The sequence below is a fragment of the Erpetoichthys calabaricus genome, chromosome 4 (assembly GCF_900747795.2).
Source record: "Erpetoichthys calabaricus chromosome 4, fErpCal1.3, whole genome shotgun sequence".
Taxonomy (NCBI): domain Eukaryota; kingdom Metazoa; phylum Chordata; class Cladistia; order Polypteriformes; family Polypteridae; genus Erpetoichthys; species Erpetoichthys calabaricus.
Window position 1 is genome coordinate 35,374,995 of NC_041397.2, and position 23,888 is coordinate 35,398,882.

The following is a 23,888-nucleotide window of genomic DNA, read 5'->3' on the forward strand; positions in this document are numbered from 1 at the left end:
AGGAATGAAGGAAAGTAAAACCAAGACAGAATACAGGTGTGTGAATGAGAGGAAGGTCACAGGAATGGTGAGGATGCAGGGATTAGATTTGGCGAAAGTGGATGCCTTTAAATACTTGGGATCAACAGTACAGAGTAAAAGGGAATGTGGAAGAGAGGTGAAGAAGAGAGTGAGGGCAGGCTGGAGTGGGTGGAGAAGAATGTCAGGAGTGATTTGTGACAGACACAAAGGGCAAAGGGTATCAGCAAGAGTAAAAGGGAAGGTCTACAGGACGGTAGTGAGACCAGCTATGTTATATGGGTTGGAGACGGTGGCACTAGCGAAGAGACAGGAGGCAGAGCTAGAGGTGGCAGAGTTAAAGATGTTAAGATTTGCATTGGGTGTGACAAGGATGGACAGGATTAGAAATGAGTATATTAGAGGGTCGGCTCAGGTTGGACGGTTCGGAGACAAAGCCAGACAGGTGAGATTGTGATGGTTTAGACATGTGCAGAGGAGAGATGCTGGGTATATTGGGAGAAAGATCCTAATGATAGAGTTGCCAAGCAAGAGGCAAAAAAGAAGGCCTAACAGGAGGTTTATGGATGTGGTGAGAGAGGACATGCAGGTGGTGTGTGTGACAGAGCAAGATACAGAGGACAGGAAAATATGGAAACAGATGATCTGCTGTAGCAACCCCTAATGGGAGCAGCTGAAAGACCAAGAAGCCAATATATTATATTTGAAGTTGCATGCCATGCACATTTCACAAGTAATAAAAATTATCCTTCTTTTTTGTAATGATTTTTTAAATTTTATTTTATAAAGCAAAGTAAGTATGCTCTGTTCAGTCATGTGATCATTTCACCAGGCATACAGAGACTGGATTAAAGGTAATACAAATGAAGACTTTCAGGAACGCACAGGAAGTTACAAGTCTGATTCTTTTCCTCTCATTCACTTTCAATCCAGACCCTCCAGAACAACATTAACCAAGTCCTGTCTCTATCCTTTCTTCTGCCTCTCCCTATCCTCCCTATGATATCAAAGGTCCAGACTGCCATATATACATCATACAGTGTGGAAGAAGGCTCACAGGAGGGATTACTGGTGATGGCTACACCAGTACGCAACCTAACACTTTCTCCACTCTTTACACATTTTACACTTTAATTTCAACATTATCACCAAATACAGGGTTTTCCTTGCATGGGACCCAAACTCTTTTTACACCTATCTTGTCTTTACTCTTGTTTTGTCTCTCTTTAATACTTACAGACAACCGAAAGGGAATAACAGTATAAAATTAAACAACAAATAAAGCCTACCCTACTCTAACACATATATTGAAAATAAAAGATTATTACCAAAAGAAGGACTACATAAAATAAAGAGCAATAATTTGGTGCTGGAGTGCCAAAGTGAAAAGACTGTCAGAAAAGTTTTCATTCACCAGTTATGGACTTATTTATAATCACAAAACACAAAATTGAGTTATGTCTTATTGGCTTTTATGCGATGTTCAGGAAAGAATGATTTGAATTTGAAGCTGTACAAAAAAGTGAACTTTTCATGGGGAAGATAACTTGCGGGGTCAGGTGAAAAGCACTGTAAAGTTGGGCAATTGAGAAGGACCGCATAATAGAACTGAAGGTCTTTGAGAAGGACAACAGTGCCACCTCTGGATGGAATGAGAAAACAATGTTTTAGTTTGGCTATACAATATACTCTTAGATTTCATTTGGGCCATTTACTGTATAATTTGTATTAGTTTACTTTGTTATTGTTATCAATAATTCCTTAAGGGTGTAATGTGACTCAGTCACCATACCATGACACACTACCTCCAAAACAGATTTTGTTTATTTCTGGTGTTTAAAGTACAGTAGCTTTCTACTCTTTGTACTTATCAAAAGAGTGTAAACTTTTGTACCTTTTATATCTTTAAATTGGCATCCCCTTGTGTAAAAAGCCTATTTTAGGTATAATTTTTAACTTGTTACTTAATGTAAAATATTGCTAATATCAATATTTGCCTTCTACATCAGCAACTTCTACTATGTAAACTGAAATCATCAGTGACGAGTCCACTTCTGACCATCAGTGTCGGCTGTCCATAACTGAAGACCAAGTAAGGAGACAAAAGTAGAACCAGATGGAGTCAATCCTCGAGTTCTTAAGACTTGTGCTGGCCAATTTTGTGTTATCCTCTGTACCTGATCAGTTTGTCCCTAAGGTTCTAGAAAGTGCTGTTGCTGGGAAAAACATCCTTCATTGGTCTTGTTCCAAAGAGGGCAGGCACTTGTTCACCTAACAACGACAGGCCAGTGACACTTATGTCTCACGCCATGAAGGCATCTGAGAGGCTGATCTAGAACTCTATGAGTCCTCTTGTGATAGACCACTCAAGTTTGCCTATCAGAGAAAAATTAGAATGGAGGAGACAATTATGTTTGTTTCACAAGGCTTATCCTTACCTGGACAAAGCTGGCAGCACTGTGAGTATTATGTTTCTCAGTTTCTCCATCTCCATACCAGCCATCCTTGTTGAGGTGTAAGCGCAGAGATACACAGGTGGATGAGCCTATGGTGTCCTGGATAATGAACTAGGGGTGGGAAATGCAGCCTCAAGATTACTGTATAGCACAAGATTTAAAGGAAATGTGTGATAATAATATTTATGAGGATATAGCAAAAAAAATACTTAACATATTATAAGTGATTGCAGCTTGTAGGCAGCAGCATTTATTAATGCTAACAAAAGGAAGGGCATTTTCCATTCTTCTTTTCCAATGAGGAACTGTCATTGATGACAGACTACCTAATTCAAAGTGTGGATCTATTGCCACAAGGTTCCAGCAACTGCAGCATTATAGTGCAATAGTAGTGACTCAGCATTGAATACAGTGTGAAACAGCATACAGCGGGGAAAAGAAGTATCGAACATGTCAACATTTTTCTCAGTAAATATATTTCTAATGGAGCCATTGACATAAAATTTCCACCAGATGTCGGTAACAGCCCAAGTAATCCACACATACAAAGAAATCAAAACAAATATGTCCATTTTATGTTCTGTGGAAATATTTAACATGAAAAATAAATGTTAGTTGAAGGAACCCAGGGTTTTCTCTTTCATTGTCTCGAGTTTCTCTCTATTTTTTTTGTTTCCTTATGATTGTAAAAGACATGCAGGTTAGGTGCATTGGTGATCCTAAATTGTCCCTAGTGTGTGCTTGGTGTGTGTGTGTGTCCTGCTGTGGACTGGTCCCCTGCCCGGGATTTGTTCCTGCCTTGCACCCTGTGACCCTGTGTTGGGATATAGCAGGTTTGAAAATGACTGACTGACTTTTAATCACAATATTTTGAAAATGTTAGGTCAGTAATAAATAGCAAGCTGTTTTTGTCATAGTAGCTTTCAGTCATCAAAATATTTTTCATATTTGTATTGCAAAAAGGTGACTAGTAAAGACATAAGATAATCCTTGTCATTCTTGTTTAATCTTCTTTAAAAAATAATTCTGCAACTTTCCTGGCTCTGGATCACCCAAATGCATGAGCTTCAAGTATATTGCTTTGTTTGTGCTCTCACACAATGCCATTAGAAACATCAAAATACACATCTCCTGAGAGAACCATTATGTATTTCACAGGATGAATGCTTTAGGGTCAGTGTGATCAGTTTTCATTTTCTTGTCTCAGTAAATAATCAAGCTTGCTCAGTCACCCTAACTGTAGCCATAGAGGGCCATTCTTGACCAGGGAAGGCATAAAAACATAACAAAAGTGATGTTAGAATAATATTTACAGATCAACCATTCACATGGTTACTTAGATTCTACTACCAAGAGGAGAGATTTAGGGTTAGGCTTAGAGTTAGGGTCAACAACAACTTTCAAGGAGAGGAGAGAGTGGGCAAGCCACCATACCAAACACAGTCAGATAAAATCCCTTAGAAGTGCCTTTAGGTTTTCAGTGAAAATGTATTTTCTCCATTATTTATTTATATTATATGAGTAAACAAATGTGCCCATTTTAAGATATCTTGCTTATCTGGTATTGTACCGAGTGTGGAGAGATGTATGGGAGCCATTAACAGTCTATTAAAGCTTATTTAGGTTAGATTAAAAGGCAGAAGGTTGTGTACTAAAACACTGTGAGAAATGTTAATTACATCATGCTAGTTTTACAAAACACACACAATTTTAAGTAGATAGATAGATAGATAGATAGATAGATAGATAGATAGATAGATAGATAGATAGATAGATAGATAGATAGATAGATAGATAGATAGATAGATAGATAGATAGATAGAAACTTTATTAATTCCCAAGCGGAAAATCACAAAAGTCAAAATGAAACAAATTTTCTCTCACACAAAGTTGTCAAAAGTAGCCTAATAGTTTGTGAAGGCAACTTCCCAGTTTGGCAGCAATACTTCTGGTGTCTTCTGTCTTATTTGGGATACAAGGTTGGACAGGGGCACAGTTCTTTTAGAACCCCTTCTCAAGTCAATGAATTTCTCAACACATTCATTTGTTTTGTATGTGTTCTTCCTAGGAAGTTCCATTGAGGAAATCTGGATGTTGATAATGGTGAGAAGCAACACCACCATATAAATCAGGTCATATTAAACCACTCCACCATTTAGCTTCTCAGATAATTACAACAAAAATGAAACTGCTATTCTGAATTCTGAACCTGGCTATACATTTTCAATCTAAGTGTTGTATTTACTAATACAAATTGTTTTGTTAAAAAGGCCCATCCTAACAGAACTCCTTCTAGCAGCTCCATGTTTACATCAATTTCTGAACCTCTGCCTTCTTGTAACAGGCCAGGTAACCCCTGAACATTTGTCCATCATACTCAAGAGCATAGATAGATAGACATATTAGATAAAAGGTCTCACCACTACCAACAAACAACATGTGTCCTGGACTTACATTTGGTGGCCCCAGGAGTCACTTGCTCCTGATGTCCATACATAACTAAGGGTGGTAGCCTATTGTCATATTTCCAGTGTAATTGCCATCTGGGCATCCTATAGCCTGTTTCCTATCTATCACTATGATAATATCATAGCAATTGCAGCCCCAGGTGGGCTCCTTATAACAAGTGCTAAAAATATTTCATTAGATGTTAGAAAAACATTAAACCTCAAAGCAGTGCAGATACATTATTTAGAATAAAATAAGATTTGAATTCACCTTTACTTCCTTGCCTCACAAATTTTATAACTGCAGTCCAATTAATGTTGCAAGGCATGAAACGGGTCAGTGGAAAACGTTTCATGGAAGGACTGAGTGAGAGTGGAGCTCAAGCAAAACTTGTCGCATATGAGGGCCTGGGCCAGAGTCCCAGCCCTAACCCTTACGTGTATAAATCCACGTGTATAATTTCCCCTTGGGATTAATAAAGTATCTATCTATCTATCTATCTATCTATCTATCTATCTATCTATCTATCTATCTATCTATCTATCTATAACCTTTATCATGGAATACACATCAAACAGTGATTGAATAATAGTATCATTTGACAAACTTAAATGAAAAGCATTACATTGAAAAACAGGTTCTACTACTCAACAGCTGCCATAAGTACTTTGTACCACCAGTTGTTTGTGCTTGTTTTTTCTCTTTTAGGAATAAATCTTAAATACATCCTGCATAGGACCCTACTCCATTTCAGGGAACACACACTCATATTGTACATACATACAGTACTGTCTTTCTCAAAACCGCTTAATCTAATTCATGATTGCAGGGTGTCAGAGGCTATCCAGGAAGTACTGAAACACAAGGGATTAACTGCCCTTGACCCGATGCCAGTCTATCACAAGGCATTCATGTCCATACCTGGGCTTGCTTAAACTTGGGCTAAATTATAGTTAACAGTTAATCTAATACACATTTTAGGAGGAAATGTTTACCTGGTGGCAAACCTACATAGACATCTCCACAAAACTGGTTTGGAATTTATGTAGCACCAATGCAATTCTGTGCCACCAACACACACTTGTTGTGGACCAATTTAATATCTATAATTAACTTAATTTACACATGAATACAAGGACAGTGTAGCAACTATGTATACATAGCCACCAGACGTAGTCCCTGGAGTTGTGAGTCAGAAGCACTAACCACTGTGCCAACCCCCTATACTGTTCTGTACAGTATTAAATCAAAGAGAAAAAACAATACACTGCTTGCAATGTACGATTATTTTGACATTAAGTTAATGCGAACGTTCCATTATACAAACTACTTCACTATCCTCAGGCATTGTGAACAGCTTGTATAGCAGAAACAAAACCCCTTGAAATTACACCTGACGGCACAGTGTCCCTGATGAGGCTGCAAATACTTTTAAGAAAACAGAGGATGTCTGCCCATCTCTCAAGCTGTAGTGAGTGCTACTCTAGTAAGTCAAAAAACACTTTCTCATTCAGTTGAAAATATTTGTTACTTTTTCACTTTCTCATTCTTAAAAGTGTTGGGTTTAGACGAAGAGACTGTCTTTCAGTGATATCCAGGAATTCCATGAAGAAAGCCAATACAAACATACGATTACGGTGGGTGCAGTTGACATTATTTAGTTTGATTTTCAAAAGGTTTTTGATAAGGTCCCACATGAAAGGTTGAGTGATCAGGCTAAAAGAAGAGGAAGTTCAAAGCACAATTTGTACAACATTAGCTCAAAAAGCAAAAGGTTATGGTGCAGTTCACTTTTTCAAACTTAGGTGGTATTAAAAGTGGTGTCACTCAGGAATCAGAGCTGGGGCCACTGCTGTTTTATACAAATTTCATCTGCTCACTATATATAAAATCCTAAGCCTAAAAGTGCAACGATTTCATGTGATGGTTTTATGCCACGTTTTTTGTCACACTTTAAATCAGGCTTATTTTAAAACCTACATACAGTATATACATTTGGTATCATTTGGTACAAGTTTATCAAACTTTAATGTGATGTTGTTAGATTTTCAGATTCTTATTCCATTTTTAAATTATAAACTAAAAAATATTAAGAACTCATATCCCACGAGATGAGACTTAACCAAGATGTGTGAGTGCGATGCATTTAGCCAGTTCATTGGATTACGAGAACAAACACAGTACCCATGAAGACAAGCCCAGAGGGGCAGAATTTTGTTTCTTGGTTACTTTGAGTTCTGTTTGTTCACCACCTCTCCTTTGCTTTTCTGTGTATCTGTCCATCCATTCTAAAAACCATTTAAGGAGTAGTACTTTCCATAACCATTTGGATATTTCTACAACGGTTCAAATACATGCTGCTATTTTTATTTGCAACTCTTAGTTTTCCCAGTACAAGGTAGCTATCTATAGTATATGTATGAGAGTCACTTCTGATATACTAACATATTGTCCTGGGTCACTTCCTTACTGCACTGTCTTTACCAAGATATGCTTTCGTTTACCTATAGTAGAGTAGATCCTGTTGCTGGACAGACTAGCATTATGTATTTTGCTACGCCTGGAACACAAGTCCTTGATTTGAAAAGCCACTGCCAGAAACTCATAAGATCAATTTCTTCTTGACTGGGCCTCTCTTTGGAATGCAGCCACTGCACCTTATTTGATAAATCGTTCAGTCACAAGCCAAGTGACATTCCAATAATGGCTCTTCCAGGCATCATCTAATTATCCAAGCTTGAGCAAAGATCATAACTCAATGACGCTCTCTGGAGCGTCGACCCTCTACCTATAAGTTGTGGCCGTTACAAAGACTGGAGTGATCCCTTTTACTCCGAAGGTCAGAAGACTTCTCTGTATTGGAGTTGGATGAGAGGTCCACTAATCCATACCTTGCCATGAAAAGCAAGTGCATGAGCAACAGAGAGACCTACATAAAAGCCACATGCCACACATTTTGTAGGTGCTGACTGATCACCAAAGAATTCTTGAATCACTTAAGTCAGAGACTTATAGTCAAACTAAAACTGCCTTTCATGACACAATTTCCAGGGTCCAGCTTAATTACTGCAGTTGCTGTTATTTTCTGCGTAAAATGGCTGCGTGCATAAATGTGCCAACCAAGCAACTGGTGCCCCATTCACAGTTAGTTGCACCTGATGCTGCTGAAAATGGCCTGCAATAAATGAAACCATTTAATAATAAAATTACTTTAAAATAAAAATTCAATTAAATTATGAGGGTTCAAAATGTGTATTTTTGAGATAGATAGATAGATAGATAGATAGATAGATAGATAGATAGATAGATAGATAGATAGATAGATAGATAGATAGATAGATAGATAGATAGTGTGGACTAGCAGGGGGCATACCAGCCGCCCTACCCGACACAAGCAGGTGGATAGAAGTTGTCGCACAGCACAGCACACACATTCATTTACAATTGGGGAGCAGTTTAGCCTGCTCTTCACAGCACAGTACATAAAGCACAGTCTTTTCTTTCCTCTTCTCGTCCACTTCCACTCCTCCTGGAAAGCTTCATCTACGCCCACCCGACTCTGGCTCCCAGAGTATTGGCTGATGGCTCCTTTTATAAGGCACCCGGAAGTGCTCCAGGTGTTCGTTGACCCAGTGCTGGCAGCAAACCCGGAAGTGCTGCAATTAAGGGCTCAGCAGCTCTCCAGGTACCCTCTGGCAGTGGCCATAGGCCCCAAAAGGGTTGAGCTCCCATTTTCCCAAACCGTGGTACCACCGCACTCCAGGGGGGCTGCCCCCTAGTGCTTCAGTGGAGGAAATGCTCCGGAAACGCTCCTCCCCTGTTCTTTCCGACGTAGAGGCATCCCAGGCAGGTACAGGCCACCAGCTGTCCGCTACAATAGATAGATCTGAAAGACATCAGTTCCTGTTAGATTGCATGATTAAGACTGTTGATCCTGATACTAATCAGGACTTTTTCTTAACATGGAACCATTTCTTAATATCTTCAGATTTCATGATCGTCAGTTCAAACAATTGCTCCTAAGTACAAACTATTTGGAGTTATAGTCACTTAACCATGGCCTGGAAGAACACCCAAACTGAAGAAAAGATTAAAATAGGCAAAAAAAAAACACTGACATTAGACGGAAGAAGACTGAAAATGTGTAGTATGGTCTGTTCACTATTGTAGATAACATAGTTATTTGACATGTATGTAAGAATATGCCAACTGAGGACCTGTAAAGTGTTTGTTTCTCAAACTACATACAGGTACTCTGATGTCCTTATCATCTTATGGAGTTGTCAGTCTGGGCCTTTCCCTTCTTTTTCTACACTAGACAGGTCCAGTTTGCTCTTTTCTCTCAAGACAGCAATAAACACCTTTGTATGAAATCTTCAGTTTCTTGGCAATCTGTCACATTGAACACCCTTCATTCTGCAAAAACATTATCCTGATCCTGTCATTCCCTTAAAGGGGCCACCTTCTCAATACACCTTTTTCAACTGCTATTTAAGCATTTTCTGAACCCTCCATGACCTCACTCTCTCATTTAACAAAAGTTCAAACATACCTGACATATGCTATGTTGCCAGCCCTCTGGCTGCACTTTTCTTTCTAGCTCTTAAGTTTCCCTTTTTATACCCCTTACAGGGCATCAACTGTACTTTTGGAGCTTCCTGTCCCTTTAGACTATTGTTGTCCCTCATTGAAGACTACTCTTGCCCTTCTTCGATCCGCTTGTTTTTAACAATTTTCATTATTATTGTTTTACTCTTGTAATATTTTGACAAGAAAACAAATGTCCACTACATGTATAAGGCTTTTTGTCCCTTCACAGTATCCGTTCACATTTATTAGTCAGCTAGTCTTAAAACAATTTTTAATTATTGTACTACGTTTGTGATATTTTGACTACAAAACACCTGTAGACATCTGTTTACCTCTCCCGACTTGCGTACCTGCATACAGCGCACGTCTATCAAGTTTAGCGTCACATATACTCTAACACGTCGACCACGCGGGTTCAGCACAAGGTTTCTCTTTCTGTACTCGATGTAACCGAGAAGACTGCAATCTGTCAGATGACGCGCCTCCAGCCTCACTCAGCTAAGTTTGTCATCCACCGTACCGCCCACTCAGGCTAACCGCGTCTTGTTGCTATGGCAGTCATGAGCACAAGAGCTGATTGGTCGGAAGTCTCGAGAAAAAACCTATAGCGGAAGCTTATATGGAGTGAGCGAGTGAATTCTGCAAGGATGGAGAATTTTCCAGAAAGTTCAAAAGCAAAGCAATATAAACGGCGGAGGAGGTTTCCGCGCGAGCTTTGTTAATTCGGCGAGAGTAGCTTAGTACTGCGCTGTTGCGCGATATTATTGCTGGGAAAGAAAACAATTATACAGTGGTTTATAGGATTAAGCAAGTAGGTTTCCTGGACTTGAGACATGTCAGTTGTTGGATTTGATATTGGAATTCAGAACTGTTACATCTCTATTGCCAGAGCCGGAGGAATTGAAGCGATTACAAATGAATTTTCCGACAGGTGCACGCCGTAAGTACGACTTCTGTTTCTTGACAAAAAATGGTTCGCTTTACGCGATATCGTAATTTTAGTCGTTTGCGTTTTTTTTCGATTTATGCTGTTTTCCGTTGATTTGAATTACATTGAAAAAATAAACATAAATCCAGCTATTATGTTATAAAGTCTTGATCGTTTTCAAGCACTATATTATGCTATCAATGGAGTACTGTCCCCGAAATGGGGGAATTCAGAGAAATTCGTAGCAGAGTTTTCGCGGTTGATGTGGACACAGTGGAATTATTCATTAATAAACTCGCCAAGACATTCGGTAGGAACATCTTGGAACAGAATAAACGAACGAGGCGATTTAATTGCAGTTGTTCGTGGATGCTTAGCAGCGTTCGTAAACGCCCACACAAGAAGAGGTGGTGTGGAAGCGATCTGCGATGCCTCCGCATTTTGTGGGTAGTAGGTGTGTGACAACTTGAGACCTGCATGTTTATAATCAAGGGCCGTTTGGACTGTGAACAACATTGGCTTGATTCTTCTCATTGAATGAAGTAATTGCTACCTTTACACACTGTTTGATTTAAGTATTACACCGCCAAGACGTCCTGGTTTCACCTTTTTTTGGAATTCTGTTTAGCAAGTAGTGGTTTGGCTTTCAAATTTAAGTTAAACAGAGTAAATCCTCAAGGAATGCTGGGCATGTCTTAAAGTAACCTATGCGTTTTCATTATGTTTGTTATTGTTTATGTGACTGTCGGCTTGACTAATGGCAGTTTGCACAGAATCAAGGTAAACTACAGTAGTTCACATACATTTTTCTTTAATAATTAATTGGATTCAGTATTCAGTGACATATCGTAGGTAGGCAGCATGTACTGAACTTAAAAAAATTTAAAGAAGATTGGCGGCAGGGATATTATAGGTCTCCGGGCAAGGTTGTGCGCTGGGGACCCTGTTTTGATAACAAAACAAGAACATATATAGGAACCACAAACATCGTGAGACCCTAAGCTCCTGAGGCCCCCAGCCAGTACCCATACGTTAAAACGGCCCTGATCGCCAGACCTATGTAAGTAGTGTATATGCTTACCCAGTGTTCATGTAGGTTTCCGCTGGAGGATGCTTCTTTACCTGTGCAGTCCCTTGTTAAGTTCATTGGCTAACTAACTCTTGTCCGATGACAGTAAATGTGGCTTTTTATCTTAAATGAACAAGAATCCATTCTCATAGTTTCAAAACAGTCGGGTTACCTGAAGTGTGAGGAAGTTCCACTGTAACTGTCTAGTTTCTCAGTTCACTAATATCTATTCTGGGCACAGTAGCCAGGATGAGGTCCAACTCCCATATTGTACTCCTTGCAACTCTGCTAATTGTACCCTATAATCAATTTAAACTTTTAGGTTGGCTTTTGATTTAAATAACATTAATTCCATATTTTGCCATAAAGTATTTTCTCATTGTATGGTTTTAGAGAGAACATCTTTGTTCACTTAAACATCCATATTACTAACCGAGAATGCTAAACCAGATGGACACAGGGACATCTGGCAATGGGCCGTAGCCGCAAAAAGACGTACTGCGCAGGCGCAACAAGAAATGAGGCGCCGCGAGAGGCGGACAACACCACAGAAAAAAGGAGTGAGTACGCACCAAGAAATGAGGCGCAGCGAGAGGCGGACAAGACCACAGAAAAAAGGAGTCAAACGCAGGCGACGCACACAGCGCCGCACGAGCAAAACACACACCCCCACACACACACACACAAGCAACGGACGGGACACACACAAAGAGGACGATTCAACAAGCCCCTGGCACACAAAAAACAAGAGCCCGCAAACCCCCCCCCCCCCCCACACACACACACACACAAGCAACGGACGGGACACACACAAAGAGGAGGATTTAATCCCATTGCACACGAAACGGGACGCACACAAAGAGGAGGATTCAACAAGCCACAAGCACACAAAAAAAAAAGAAGCCGCGAGCACCACACAAAGCCCATTGGACATGAAACGGGACAGACTACGGACATAGCAAACGAAACGTACACAAAAACGACGATTCAGACCCACGACCACAGTAGCATAAATAACAAATGACACACAAAGCCCCATTTCTAAATGAACCGTCCGTATTAAACATACGTCATCTCAACACGTTCACAATATGCAGCATAGGTAGATCTCATTACAATGAGGCACTATTAACCGTTCAACCGCAGAAAAAGCTCCATATTAACAGTGAGTGCAATACTCCTTATTACTTATCCATAATTCTAGAAGAAAAAATGTCTCGGCTCCAAAAACGCAAAGCTCAACTAAAGCTTCTAACTAACGATGTACCTAAAAGTAAAAACTTTATGAACTGCATTAGATCCTACAATAGTTCATTTGCTTTTGCATCTACCGGAGTAAATATCAGGCCACCAAAAGACAATGGCCCATACTGCTTTCGCATATGTGCACAAATACTGCATCGCATTGGAACAGTGCACCCTGAAACAAATCAACAACGCAAATATGCACAAATCTACATCCTAGATCCACATGACGCAATCTATCAATCAAAGTGCTGCATCGCAACAGGCACGGATTCAAAACGAAACACCTCCCGTCTCAGACATACGTTAACGGCAAGGAAGGCTACAACGGGCTTCTCACACAGCACAAGCAAATCGAATACAGCTCCAAAACAACACGTCCCAAATACTACACATGCAACAACGCGCCTCTCAAACGGCCCAAGCAAAACATACACCAGGAAAATTCATTCGGATTAATGAATGTCATTTGCAATCATTGTCATTCAGTTCACTTCCCTGAAGAAACAACTGGCAATACAAGTAATACAGTTACACGTTGTTGTCAAAAGGTTCAAATTAGACTGCCTCCTTTACATTCATATCCTGAATATCTACAGAAGCTTCTAACTAACGATGTACCTGAAAGTGAAATCTTTATCAACTGCATTAGATCCTACAAATCGGTATCCACTATGAACATTAACGGTGGCACTGCACGTGACATCCGTCTTGCAAAAATGTTAATTATTGATGAATGTACAATGGCATCCAGTCACTTACTCAACACCATTCATAAACTTCTACAAACGTTTATGAATAATAATATTCGCTTTGAAGTAAAGGTACTTTTATTAGGAGGAGAATTTAGACAGTGCTTAGCTATTCTTCCACATGCCATGCGCTCAGCTATTGTTCAGTGCACCTTAAAATACGCAGACAATTGGCATTGCTTTCAAAAGATACAGTTAGTAAAAAAGATACGATGTCCAGAACCAGATCATAACAATTGCTTATTACAACTGGAAGTTGGTACACTCACCAATACAGATGGACTTCACCCACATATTATTACAATTCCTCAAGCCTTTATCTGCGACGACTTAGTTACAGACAGATTTGGAACAGCAATCTCATTAGACCAAATGCCCCTTTTAACAAAACGCACTATATTATGTCCAAAAAATATTAATGTGGAAAACATAAATACCCAAGTCATTCCATTACTTCCTGGAGAGACACAACTCTTTCTAAGCTCTGACAAACTTGACTCTGATCACAACAATAACCATCTTCATTGACATTACAAGTTCTGACCTGGAATTACCTTTTACACTTAAACGGCGTGTACAAAGAAATTTTCCAATAACCCTTTACACTGTGCCACACACTTTATTGTTTGCTTTCTATTTGCATCATCTACACGTTCACACTATTCTATATCTCATTCATACATCACGCTCTTTGTCATTCCCAACACCAGGGGTTGGCGAGCGAAGCGAGCAGGGGGCGGAGCCCCCTAGTTAATTCTAAGTTAAAATAAAAAGATACATGGTGACCTAGTGTTTAGTGCTGTTAATTTGCAGGTTCTGCTCTTGAATGTTTCCCTCATCCCCCAGTGCTGGCACTGTAGTTTTCCTTCTTTTTAAAGGTATGACTATTTTTATGATGTGTGAAGAATCATTGTTCCCTTCTGGATTGGTATCTGCTTAATGACTTTTGCTATATATACATTTATGCAGTTATATGCTTTGGTCCCTCACAACCCTTAAATTGAATGAAGTGTAGCTGGACAATTCAGACAGATTTAAAGAGAACTAAGTTTCCTTGGGTAGTATGCATTTTTCTTTTTCTTTAACCATTTCATTTTCAATTAGCATTACATATTGTCACTTGCGTTTCTTCCAAGACAATGAAGAATAACACACAAACCAAGACAAACACTAGAAGCAGTTGCATTTATTTTTCACTAAAGTTAGAAAGTAAAGGAGCAGAATCTTCTTTGGAGACTTACAATCTTCCAAACAAGCCAGGTGCTAGAGATTCTTAATGTATACCAACATATTCTTAATCTAACTCTTGGTTGCTAGAGAGGAGTCAGTCAGAAATAGCCCTGAAAAGGTTGCTTGTTTGTTACAGTGCCCACACACACATTTAACTACATAGGGTCAATTCTGGAATCTTCAGTAAACCTAATCTTCACTTTTTGGGTCAATTCTGGAATCTTCAGTAAACCTAATCTTCACTTTTTGGGATGTGGTGGAAAATTGGAGTGCCAGGAGGAAAACCCACACATAGAGGGAGAACACATACACTGCAGTCCCTATTGACAACTAGGCACTTGATTTGAACCTGGGGTGCCTGATCCTTCAGGCTGCTGTACAAGTCACATTTCTACCATGCTGTCCTTTTATTCCTAGAGTAAACTCCAACACACATGCTGTCCTTCTTTCCTCGCAGCTGAAATATGTGCATTGTACTTCCAGGTTAGTGCTCAGCTCTAGAGTTAGCTCTCACACACACCGTTTGCCCATACAACTTGAGACAAAATCAAACCTGTTGAATTTTTCAGGGTGGGTCACAGACTAGTCTGATCAAATTGCTAGGATGCCAAACTACAAAAGTAGTGGTGACCAAAGCTTGTTACGACTTCTTCCAGCTCACTTAAATTATGTGAATGGGGGCTACTATTGAAAATTGCTGGAAGAGTCATATAGTATGATGGGGCTTAACACATTACGTCATTGATATGAGGGAGAAAAACACATGCAAACATAGGTCGTGCTTGGGCTGCTATTCAGATTCACAATTAAAATGTAGTTAAAATCAATCCAGTCATCTATCCTCTGAAACACGTTTACTTCATGGTCACAAGAAGCTGGAACTAATACCAGTAACACTGAGAATTAGGCAAGAATGAACCCTGGATAGGACTGACACACTTACTGTACATGAGCTGACAATTAAACTTAACACCCATGCCTTCTAGATTTGAGTGGGAAAGCCTTAATCCAGAGGGAAAAATCCATGCAGACACAGGAAAAATGTTCCAGCTATTTAGTGATTGGCCTGGATCCACCTTAATAAAATAACAAGTGTCGATGTATCTGTGTGTCTGTCTGGTTGCTATGTCTCTGTCATTTCAACAGATGGTGCAACACAAACATTTATGGTAATGAAATGCATTTTATTTGTCATTTCAACCAATAGCACACCACAAACATTCGCAGTGATGCATTTTATTGTTACTACAAATGTTTGTGATGTGCCGTCTTTTGGAATGACAAATGCAATGCATTTCATTACTACATGCATTATAAAACATATTCCAGTAGAAGGTGCACTACAAAGCGAGACTTCACCTTTGTCTTAGATGGGCAGCATAGCTATTTTAAACATAATCTGTTGAAGCTGTGAGGCTTCTAACACCTGTACCACCCTAATAGATTAGGCAAAACGGCCCATCTTACTATCCATATTCTAAACTCAATTTATCTTGAGCAGGATCGGTGGGGGTGTGGGTGGCTGGAGCCTTTCCCAGTAAGCATTGAGTGCAAGGCTGGAACAATCCCTGGACAGGGTGCCAGTCAATCTGTTAAATAACAAAAATACCCCTACAATTTGTACATAGAAAAACATCTTTAAAAATAATGCTCATCAAGTTTCTAATAGTAATAATATAAATAAATAGTCAGTCCCCTTGATTTTTAGTGAAATATAACAAAGGTCTATTCTAGGTTTATTGATGTTGCTAAATACTTTAGTTACTTATTAGGTCTAATTCTAAGGTCAGGAGATCCATGTTGATCAAAGTGTCAGTAAAAGGCTTAAGAAATTGTGAAAAACTTGACATCAAACGTTTACAATTTCCAACAAAATTTAAATACATTCTCACTAGAAGTTGTAACAGGAATATATTATGCTAAAGTAACAGGTCTTCAGCCTTTATGTACATATTGAGTCTGATGGGACATTCTTTCCCTCCTATGTGGTCTTCATCTTGTGACTGTAATGAATGGTCTGGTACATATAAGCATCTGTTAGACAAAAGGTCACTAACCTAATGCACAGCACCCCAAGTGTTATGTGGATTACTTTTCCTAGATCCCTTTTCTTTTTTGAATCAATTACTTGTTTAATTAAAGGCTTTAGTTACTGTATGTAGCTTAAAGTTTTTTTTCTTCATTTTCTCTAACATTATATTACTCTTGATTGTCAAGATTTTTCACTTTTTATTTTTTTAACCATCCACTTGTTAACTACAAAATACAACATATAAATAGAAGACACTATAGGTAGAGAGTAACAAATTATAAACTAGAGGTTCATGTTGCCATTCCGGTCCCCACTCTTGGGACCCTAAACAAGTCCATTATCATGCCACAGTTCATCTGTTTAACAGTTTTATTTATACTTCTAAAGCACCTTGAGATTGTTTTTACTGTGGAACTATACTGTAAAATTGTGAATGTGTGGTGGAGTATAGAATTCAGTGTCTATATGCACTGGTTAATATTATGAAAGATTTACAAAGAGGAATCAAAATATGCAAGTTCATAAAAAAGCTAATGTGCACAACTGAAATAGTTTGTTTTAAGACATTAGTTTTTGTGATGATCTTTTTTTGTCCCCAGCCATTTTTACTATCAGTTTACCAGAATCACAAGTATTGACTTTAGAGCCATGGTAAGATTCTGTGTAATTTGCTGATCTCATTGCAGTGTTTGAATTCATGTTTGTGTTACAGGTCTGTGGTGTCTTTTGGGGATAAGCACCGAGCTATTGGCATTGCTGCCAAAAACCAGGTAAGAGGAGATCAAAATTCATTCACATATTTTGCTGCATAGCAAATACATATTAGATGATCCTTCTTTTAAGGAGGTTCTTTTTTATATTTGTATGTTAATTTGTAACTTTTTCTTTTTTCTAGCTGATTACCAATGCCAAGAATACTATTTCAGATTTCAAAAGTTTTCTTGGAAGATCTTTTCAGGATCCTGGTGTGCAGAAGGAAGTAGGCAATGTTGCCTATGACTTGGTTCCAATGCAAAGTGGAGGAGTAGGAATAAAGGTAAACTATATAAATTTGTTAGTTTTTACAGTTTGATAGTATACTGTTATTCAAATGCTGAACTTAACCTTTCTTTAATATACCTAAATGTAATCAGTTTATGTAATACAGTTTAACCACTTGAGATTATTAAAGCATTAGAACAGTGTTAATGAAAACAGGCCAGTCAGACCAATTCACTCAATTTCTGCAAAATAATGAGTTTCAAAGGTCCCCAAAGTACTGCTTTCTACCACAATGCTTTGTAACATATTCCATGTGTCTGTGGTTGTCCGTGTGAAGATAAACTTGAACATTTGTATGCAACTGGTCCTTAATGGGTTTCCATTTTTGTCCCGATGTTGTTGTTGAAGAATTTGTTTTAGTAGGCAGAGACCATAGTAATAAATCCCTTACTAATTTTAAACAGTTTAATCGTGTCATTTTTTTAGTCTCCGGTTGTTTAAACTAAAAAGCATTAAGATCCTTTTAATATTTCCTCATAGTTTGTCATTTGTAGTAACAAAATCAGTCTAGTTGCTCTTCTAAATGCTTTTCTTTAGCACAGCTTTTTTGTAATATGGAGACAAAAACTGCACACTGTACTCTAGAGAAAGCTTTGCAAGTGCATTATATGGCTTGGTCCAAACCTGCCTTGACTTGTACTACACACATTGATCTTTATAATCTAACTTTGTATTATTATAAGGTGTATTTCTAAGTTTCAAACCTCCCATTGTGAATTCAAATCTAGACATGTTTTACTTTTGTTCATTACATTTCTTCTGTCCAGGTCCAGCTGATTCTACATTAGTCATTTTTCCACCTAGTTTATTATTACCTGCAAATTTAACCATGTTATTATTTATATTCTTATCAAGATCATGGGACACCACTTTAATATCACCTAATTCAGATAAAAGTTCCTTACACCCTAACCCTTTGCTTCTGGTATTTGGGCCAGTTGTTTCAGCACCTATCTATACAGTATACACTGCTCCTTGAATGTCCACTACTTAAGTTTGATGTCTAACTTTGCACTTTGGACCTTACCACAAATCATTCTGAAAATGAAGCTTGTAGTAGTTTCTTATAATATTGTTATATTATCCTGGTTTCTGCAGCTATAAGTATAAACATTGGAAATAGATGCCTGAGAATTTAAGACTTGTAGCATTTTTAATACAACAAATGACATGTATTTATTTTTTTATTGCAGGTTATTTATATGAATGAGGAACACATATTCAGTGTTGAACAGATCATGGTAATGCTTCTTACAAAACTAAAGGAGACAGCAGAAAGCAATTTAAAGAAACAAGTAACAGACTGTGTGATCTCTGTAAGTCAGTACAAGATTTCTGTATTAAAATGATAGTTAATTTAGTTATCATTAATATACTAAGAATGCATATTAAAAACATAATGATTATGATTACTGTTAACATTACATCATGGATTTATGTTTTAACATTTCGTTACCAAAGTTAATACCAATTAAGTGTACTATAAAGTGTAGAACAAAATATTTACATGGGAGATCATGTTGTCTGGTGCTTGGTGTTGTGTTTCAGATCATGATGTTACCCATAATTCCTCACTTTTGGTGTTTTTGGTAAACCACTGCCATTAAGCTAGTAGAGAAAGCAGATGGTATTTTTATTTTGTATTTATTTTAAGGTACCTTTGTTTTTTACGGATGCGGAAAGAAGGTCAGTGATGGATGCAGCTCAGATTGTCGGCCTGAATTGTCTCAGACTAATGAATGACAATACTGCTGGTAAGGGGATAAAATTATTGCTGCGTGTGTTAATTCTGGCTTGATTTTCTTCTAACGCCAGCAAGTTTTAAATCTCTAGCACCTCACCAGAGCTTTTATTGATCACCATACTGCCATCCAAGTTGTCTTATTAAATCTTATTTGGAATAAATTATATGCTTCTCTAATTTTCTCTGTTTTTTTTTATTTCATATTTACATATAAGTAAAAGCAAGACAGTTTGTCATTATGCAGAGCAATTTAGAAATTAAATTTATCATGTATATGATGTGTAACACATGTAATTTATGGGTGTAGCTTCACTGTGATGCTCAGGTTGCCTGCAACTGGCATAACCTCCTTGAACCTGGGACATCGGTAGCCATGTACCAAGATGGATTGCTGAAATGAGGAAACATCAGCAGACAATATTGGTGCAAAGTGCTTGGTGGTTTTTATTATCAAAAGAAACAGTGTACAATTAATTGTGCAGTGCAGGTTCTTCTTTAATAAATAAATAATCCAATAAATATTCTTATAAAACAAGTACCCAGTAGGAGTTAAAATAAATTATTCAACAAAGATTAAAACCAGAAAGTTAAAATCGGGGCGGCACGGTGGCGCAGTGGGTAGCGCTGCTGCCTCGCAGTTGGGAGATCTGGGGACCTGGGTTCAATTCCCGGGTCCTCCCTGCGTGGAGTTTGCATGTTCTCCCCGTGTCTGCATGGGTTTCCTCCGGGCGCTCCGGTTTCCTCCCACATTCCAAAGACATGCAGGTTAGGTGGATTGGCGATTCTAAATTGGCCCTAGTGTGTGCTTGGTGTGTTTGTGTGTGTCCTGCGGTGGGTTGGCACCCTGCCCTGGATTGCTTCCTGCCTTGTGCCCTGTGTTGGCTGGGATTGGCTCCGGCAGACCCCCGTGACCCTGTGTTCGGATTCAGCGGGTTGGAAAATGGATGGATGGATGAAGTTAAAATTGAATGCTGCTGTCTTTCTTGAGCCTCAGTGCCTCCATTCTTTTATCCCCTCTGATCACTCAACAGTATGCATGGTAAAAGCCGAGACACAAGTATTTGCAGTCATCTTTTAAACTAGCTTGTGTCACAGCCATATTAATCAGTGTCCTGTTGGGATGCCTAAGAGTGGCTCAGTCATCCCAACACTATGCTTCGGCATCTGTAGCATGACTCTTGAAGCCCTACGGCTGTTTCTGCTCCCTGAACTCTCAGCAGGGGCAGATGGAACACCGTCCTCTCGCAGACTACAGGGTCAACTCCCGGCCGCCATGTCTTCTGTCCTCTGCACCAGCTCATGCTCCCAATCTGTTGTATTCTCCACAAACCTTCTCTCTTGATTTTTTTCCCTCTTTCAAGCCTCTCAAGGCTCTTTGTACTTCGTAGATTAAGGTGCCTTGATTATGACATGCGGAACACTAATGAGGAGTAGCTGAGCCAATGGTGCCTGCTGATTAACAAACAATTGGCTAACCTCCTCAATTGAACACTTCATAGCAACACAGCACCCACAACCACCAAACCTGTGGCATACTGTTTCTATAAATAAAAAATGCACCACGCTTCACCACACTTAAAGCTCCAAGAACCTTGGTTTGATTCCCAGGGTTGCCATAGACTATGTGGTGTTTGAGGTACCAGTGCAATTTCCATGCAGACATGAAAAGAATGTGCAGTGTTCTTCAACTGTACTAATAAACATGTTGGAGTAATCTGTACCTGCATCCATAAACTACTTTGCTGCCATTAGTGTGGAAATGTGCAGTTGAGCTAAGTGATAGCCTAGTGTCTTGTATATGTTTGGTCCCTACCTTGTGTTTACTGCAGCCCGGATAAGCTCCAAGTTATCGACAGCCTTGTAATGAGTTAAAAAAAATGGGATGATATTAGTGCTGGGTATTGGCACTGATGTTCTGATTTGATTTTGATTCACAATGTCCCAATTTGATTCAGTATCAATTTTATCTTTATTTAAATACCATTCACTTAAATATTTGAAGTACAGTACTGGCTTTTTAGAGATTACTTAACCTTGCATAGACAACATTAATATAATGTGACAGGTTTTAGTAACACTTTATTTGAAGTTTGTCTACATAGTGACTTAATAACATATGCATAATACTTTTTCATGCCACTGCACTCATTCAGAATTCACCTTAATTTAGCAAACTTTCTGTATCGCCTCATCAGTGTCCACATATTATGGGGGCTTCTTGTTTTAATACAGTGCAGTGGCATCTACTTCATAAAACATGTATAATATCTAGCAAGTAATATTATTAAAAAATAAATAAATATTGCTTCTTAAATAATGTTATTCTGTAACCTGTTAGCCAAATATATTCCCCTATTGGACATTTTAAACTAATCTTGAATTAGTCGAAATTAAAGATGTAGTGGGAAAATTTGTGTCTTTCTAGAAGTTACCCATACAGTTGTGTTAATCATTCTCAAAAATGTGTCCTCGCACTTGCCCATCCTCCTCAGACAAAAAAAGGAAGCATTTTAAAATGAGGATCTAGTGCTGAGGCTTGTTGAGAGTGATGTAGGATGAATGGAACATAAAAGACAAATAGCAACCGTGACTGACAACTCTGCCAATGACTGCTTTACATACACAATCACTTTGGTATCACAGGCTGCTCTGAAAATTCAACAATTGCCCACTTGCTTGTTCGGGTGAGGCGCTTTGCAGACACTTTACATTGTAGTAATACAGCTGCTGTAGCCACATGCTAAAAGAGAAGCAATGTTTATTGCACTTGCCAACACACACACTTGTGACTGATGTGGTCACGCAAAGAAACGTGCATTGCAGATGCTAGATAGGTTTTTGGAACAATGGCCAGCAGCTCTGCGTACTAGTATAGTCGGCAAGGTTGCTCCTGGTGTGACTGGCATGCAGGGTGCTTATCTGCAACACATCTGCCACAGGTGCCCAGTTGTTTTTAGTGTAATGACATGTGATTGTCACGTTGGAATTTTCTGCCCTGGATGTCCAGCTGTCGCAAGTTTAGGGCTATTCTCTCCATTGACCTTAAGCAAAGCATCGCTACATCTCTCAGATCTTCAGAAAGCCTTGGTACAATGACTTCACTCATTTGCTTTCTGGTTGGTATATTATACAGCTGTTCCAAAACCCTGTATCATATGTTGAAAGCCCTCATTATCAACAACAGGGTAGGATCTTGTATCTTTACAGATAAAAACTGCTATAGATTGTTAAGTTTTTGGGCACGAGACAAATTAAGCTAAATGCCATCTCCAGTGTAGATTAATCGTTTAAGCTTTACTCATTTGGATGTCAACTGAGACAATGTTTCTGGGTGACGCTGGGATAAGTGATCTCTCAAATTTGTTGTATTACCACAATACTTAACTTCTGAGTTACAAAGCTTACATGTGGCTTTGGCTTTATCCAGTCTCCTTTACCCAACACACTGTTTGAATCCGTAGTAAGTCCACACATCTGATTTAAGAGTTGAAGACGCTGATTTCAGTTAAGGAGGACACGACAGAGTGTGCAAAGTGCTATACAGTATGTAAATTCTTGGTTATCTTCATTTAGTGTTGAAGATGCTGATTTCAGGTAAGGAGGACATGCCACACTGTGTGAAGTAAAAAAGTAGTAAAGCTGTTTTTCTACTGGATCGGACACCAAAAACGAAGATGAGCAAAAATCTACGTATCATAATAGAGCATGATAGAGATCCAGTATATCGATCTTGAGACTTTTAAGAATCAGTATTGTTTAAAAGGTGACTTATAATGCAAACCATAATACATGTAATGACTGTCTAAAATGTTCAGAGTTTTCAGATATTAAAGAATAAATTAAAAGAGGAACACAAGTGTTTTATTATAGTCAGTCCCTAGAATGTATGAATGAAGTAAAACTCAAAACTAAGTCAAAGCTGCCCAGTGGTGCAGCTGGAGATATCTAAGAGGAAAGCAAAGAGGTTGAAGATCTAAGCACTCTTTGAAACATTTAAATGTAGTCAATACAGTATCTGTGTTTTTAAGAACAGTGTGAACTCCACTTAGGGTTGCCATGGGAACTCCTTTCTAAAGCTTTATGTATTAATGTGTATTTTTGTTGCACCGCAGGAAGTCCCTTTTATTACTGAACAATTACCTACTTTTGTTTTTCTGTAGTTGCCTTGGCCTATGGCATTTATAAGCAAGACCTGCCAGGACTAGAGGAAAAGCCCAAGATTGTTGTGTTTGCCGATATGGGACATTCAGCATTCCAAGTGTATGTCTGTGCTTTCAACAAAGGCAAACTAAAGGTACTGTACAGAGAGATAATGACTGGGTTTAGTGATACTAC

General features: G+C 38.7%; 1 protein-coding gene across 2 annotated transcripts in view; it reads left to right on the plus strand.

The window, feature by feature from the left end:
- Positions 1-10,136: 10,136 nt before the first annotated feature.
- The window catches only part of hsph1 (heat shock 105/110 protein 1), a 36,333-nt gene continuing 22,581 nt past the window's right edge, over positions 10,137-23,888 (plus strand). For both annotated transcript variants that reach the window (XM_051927187.1, XM_028799329.2), the window contains exons 1-6: positions 10,137-10,452; positions 17,481-17,538; positions 17,664-17,804; positions 19,003-19,125; positions 19,464-19,563; positions 23,714-23,847. In XM_051927187.1, the coding sequence (XP_051783147.1) occupies positions 10,346-10,452; positions 17,481-17,538; positions 17,664-17,804; positions 19,003-19,125; positions 19,464-19,563; positions 23,714-23,847 (663 nt within the window). In that variant the 5' untranslated portion in view covers positions 10,137-10,345. The remainder of the gene's footprint in view (positions 10,453-17,480; positions 17,539-17,663; positions 17,805-19,002; positions 19,126-19,463; positions 19,564-23,713; positions 23,848-23,888) is intronic.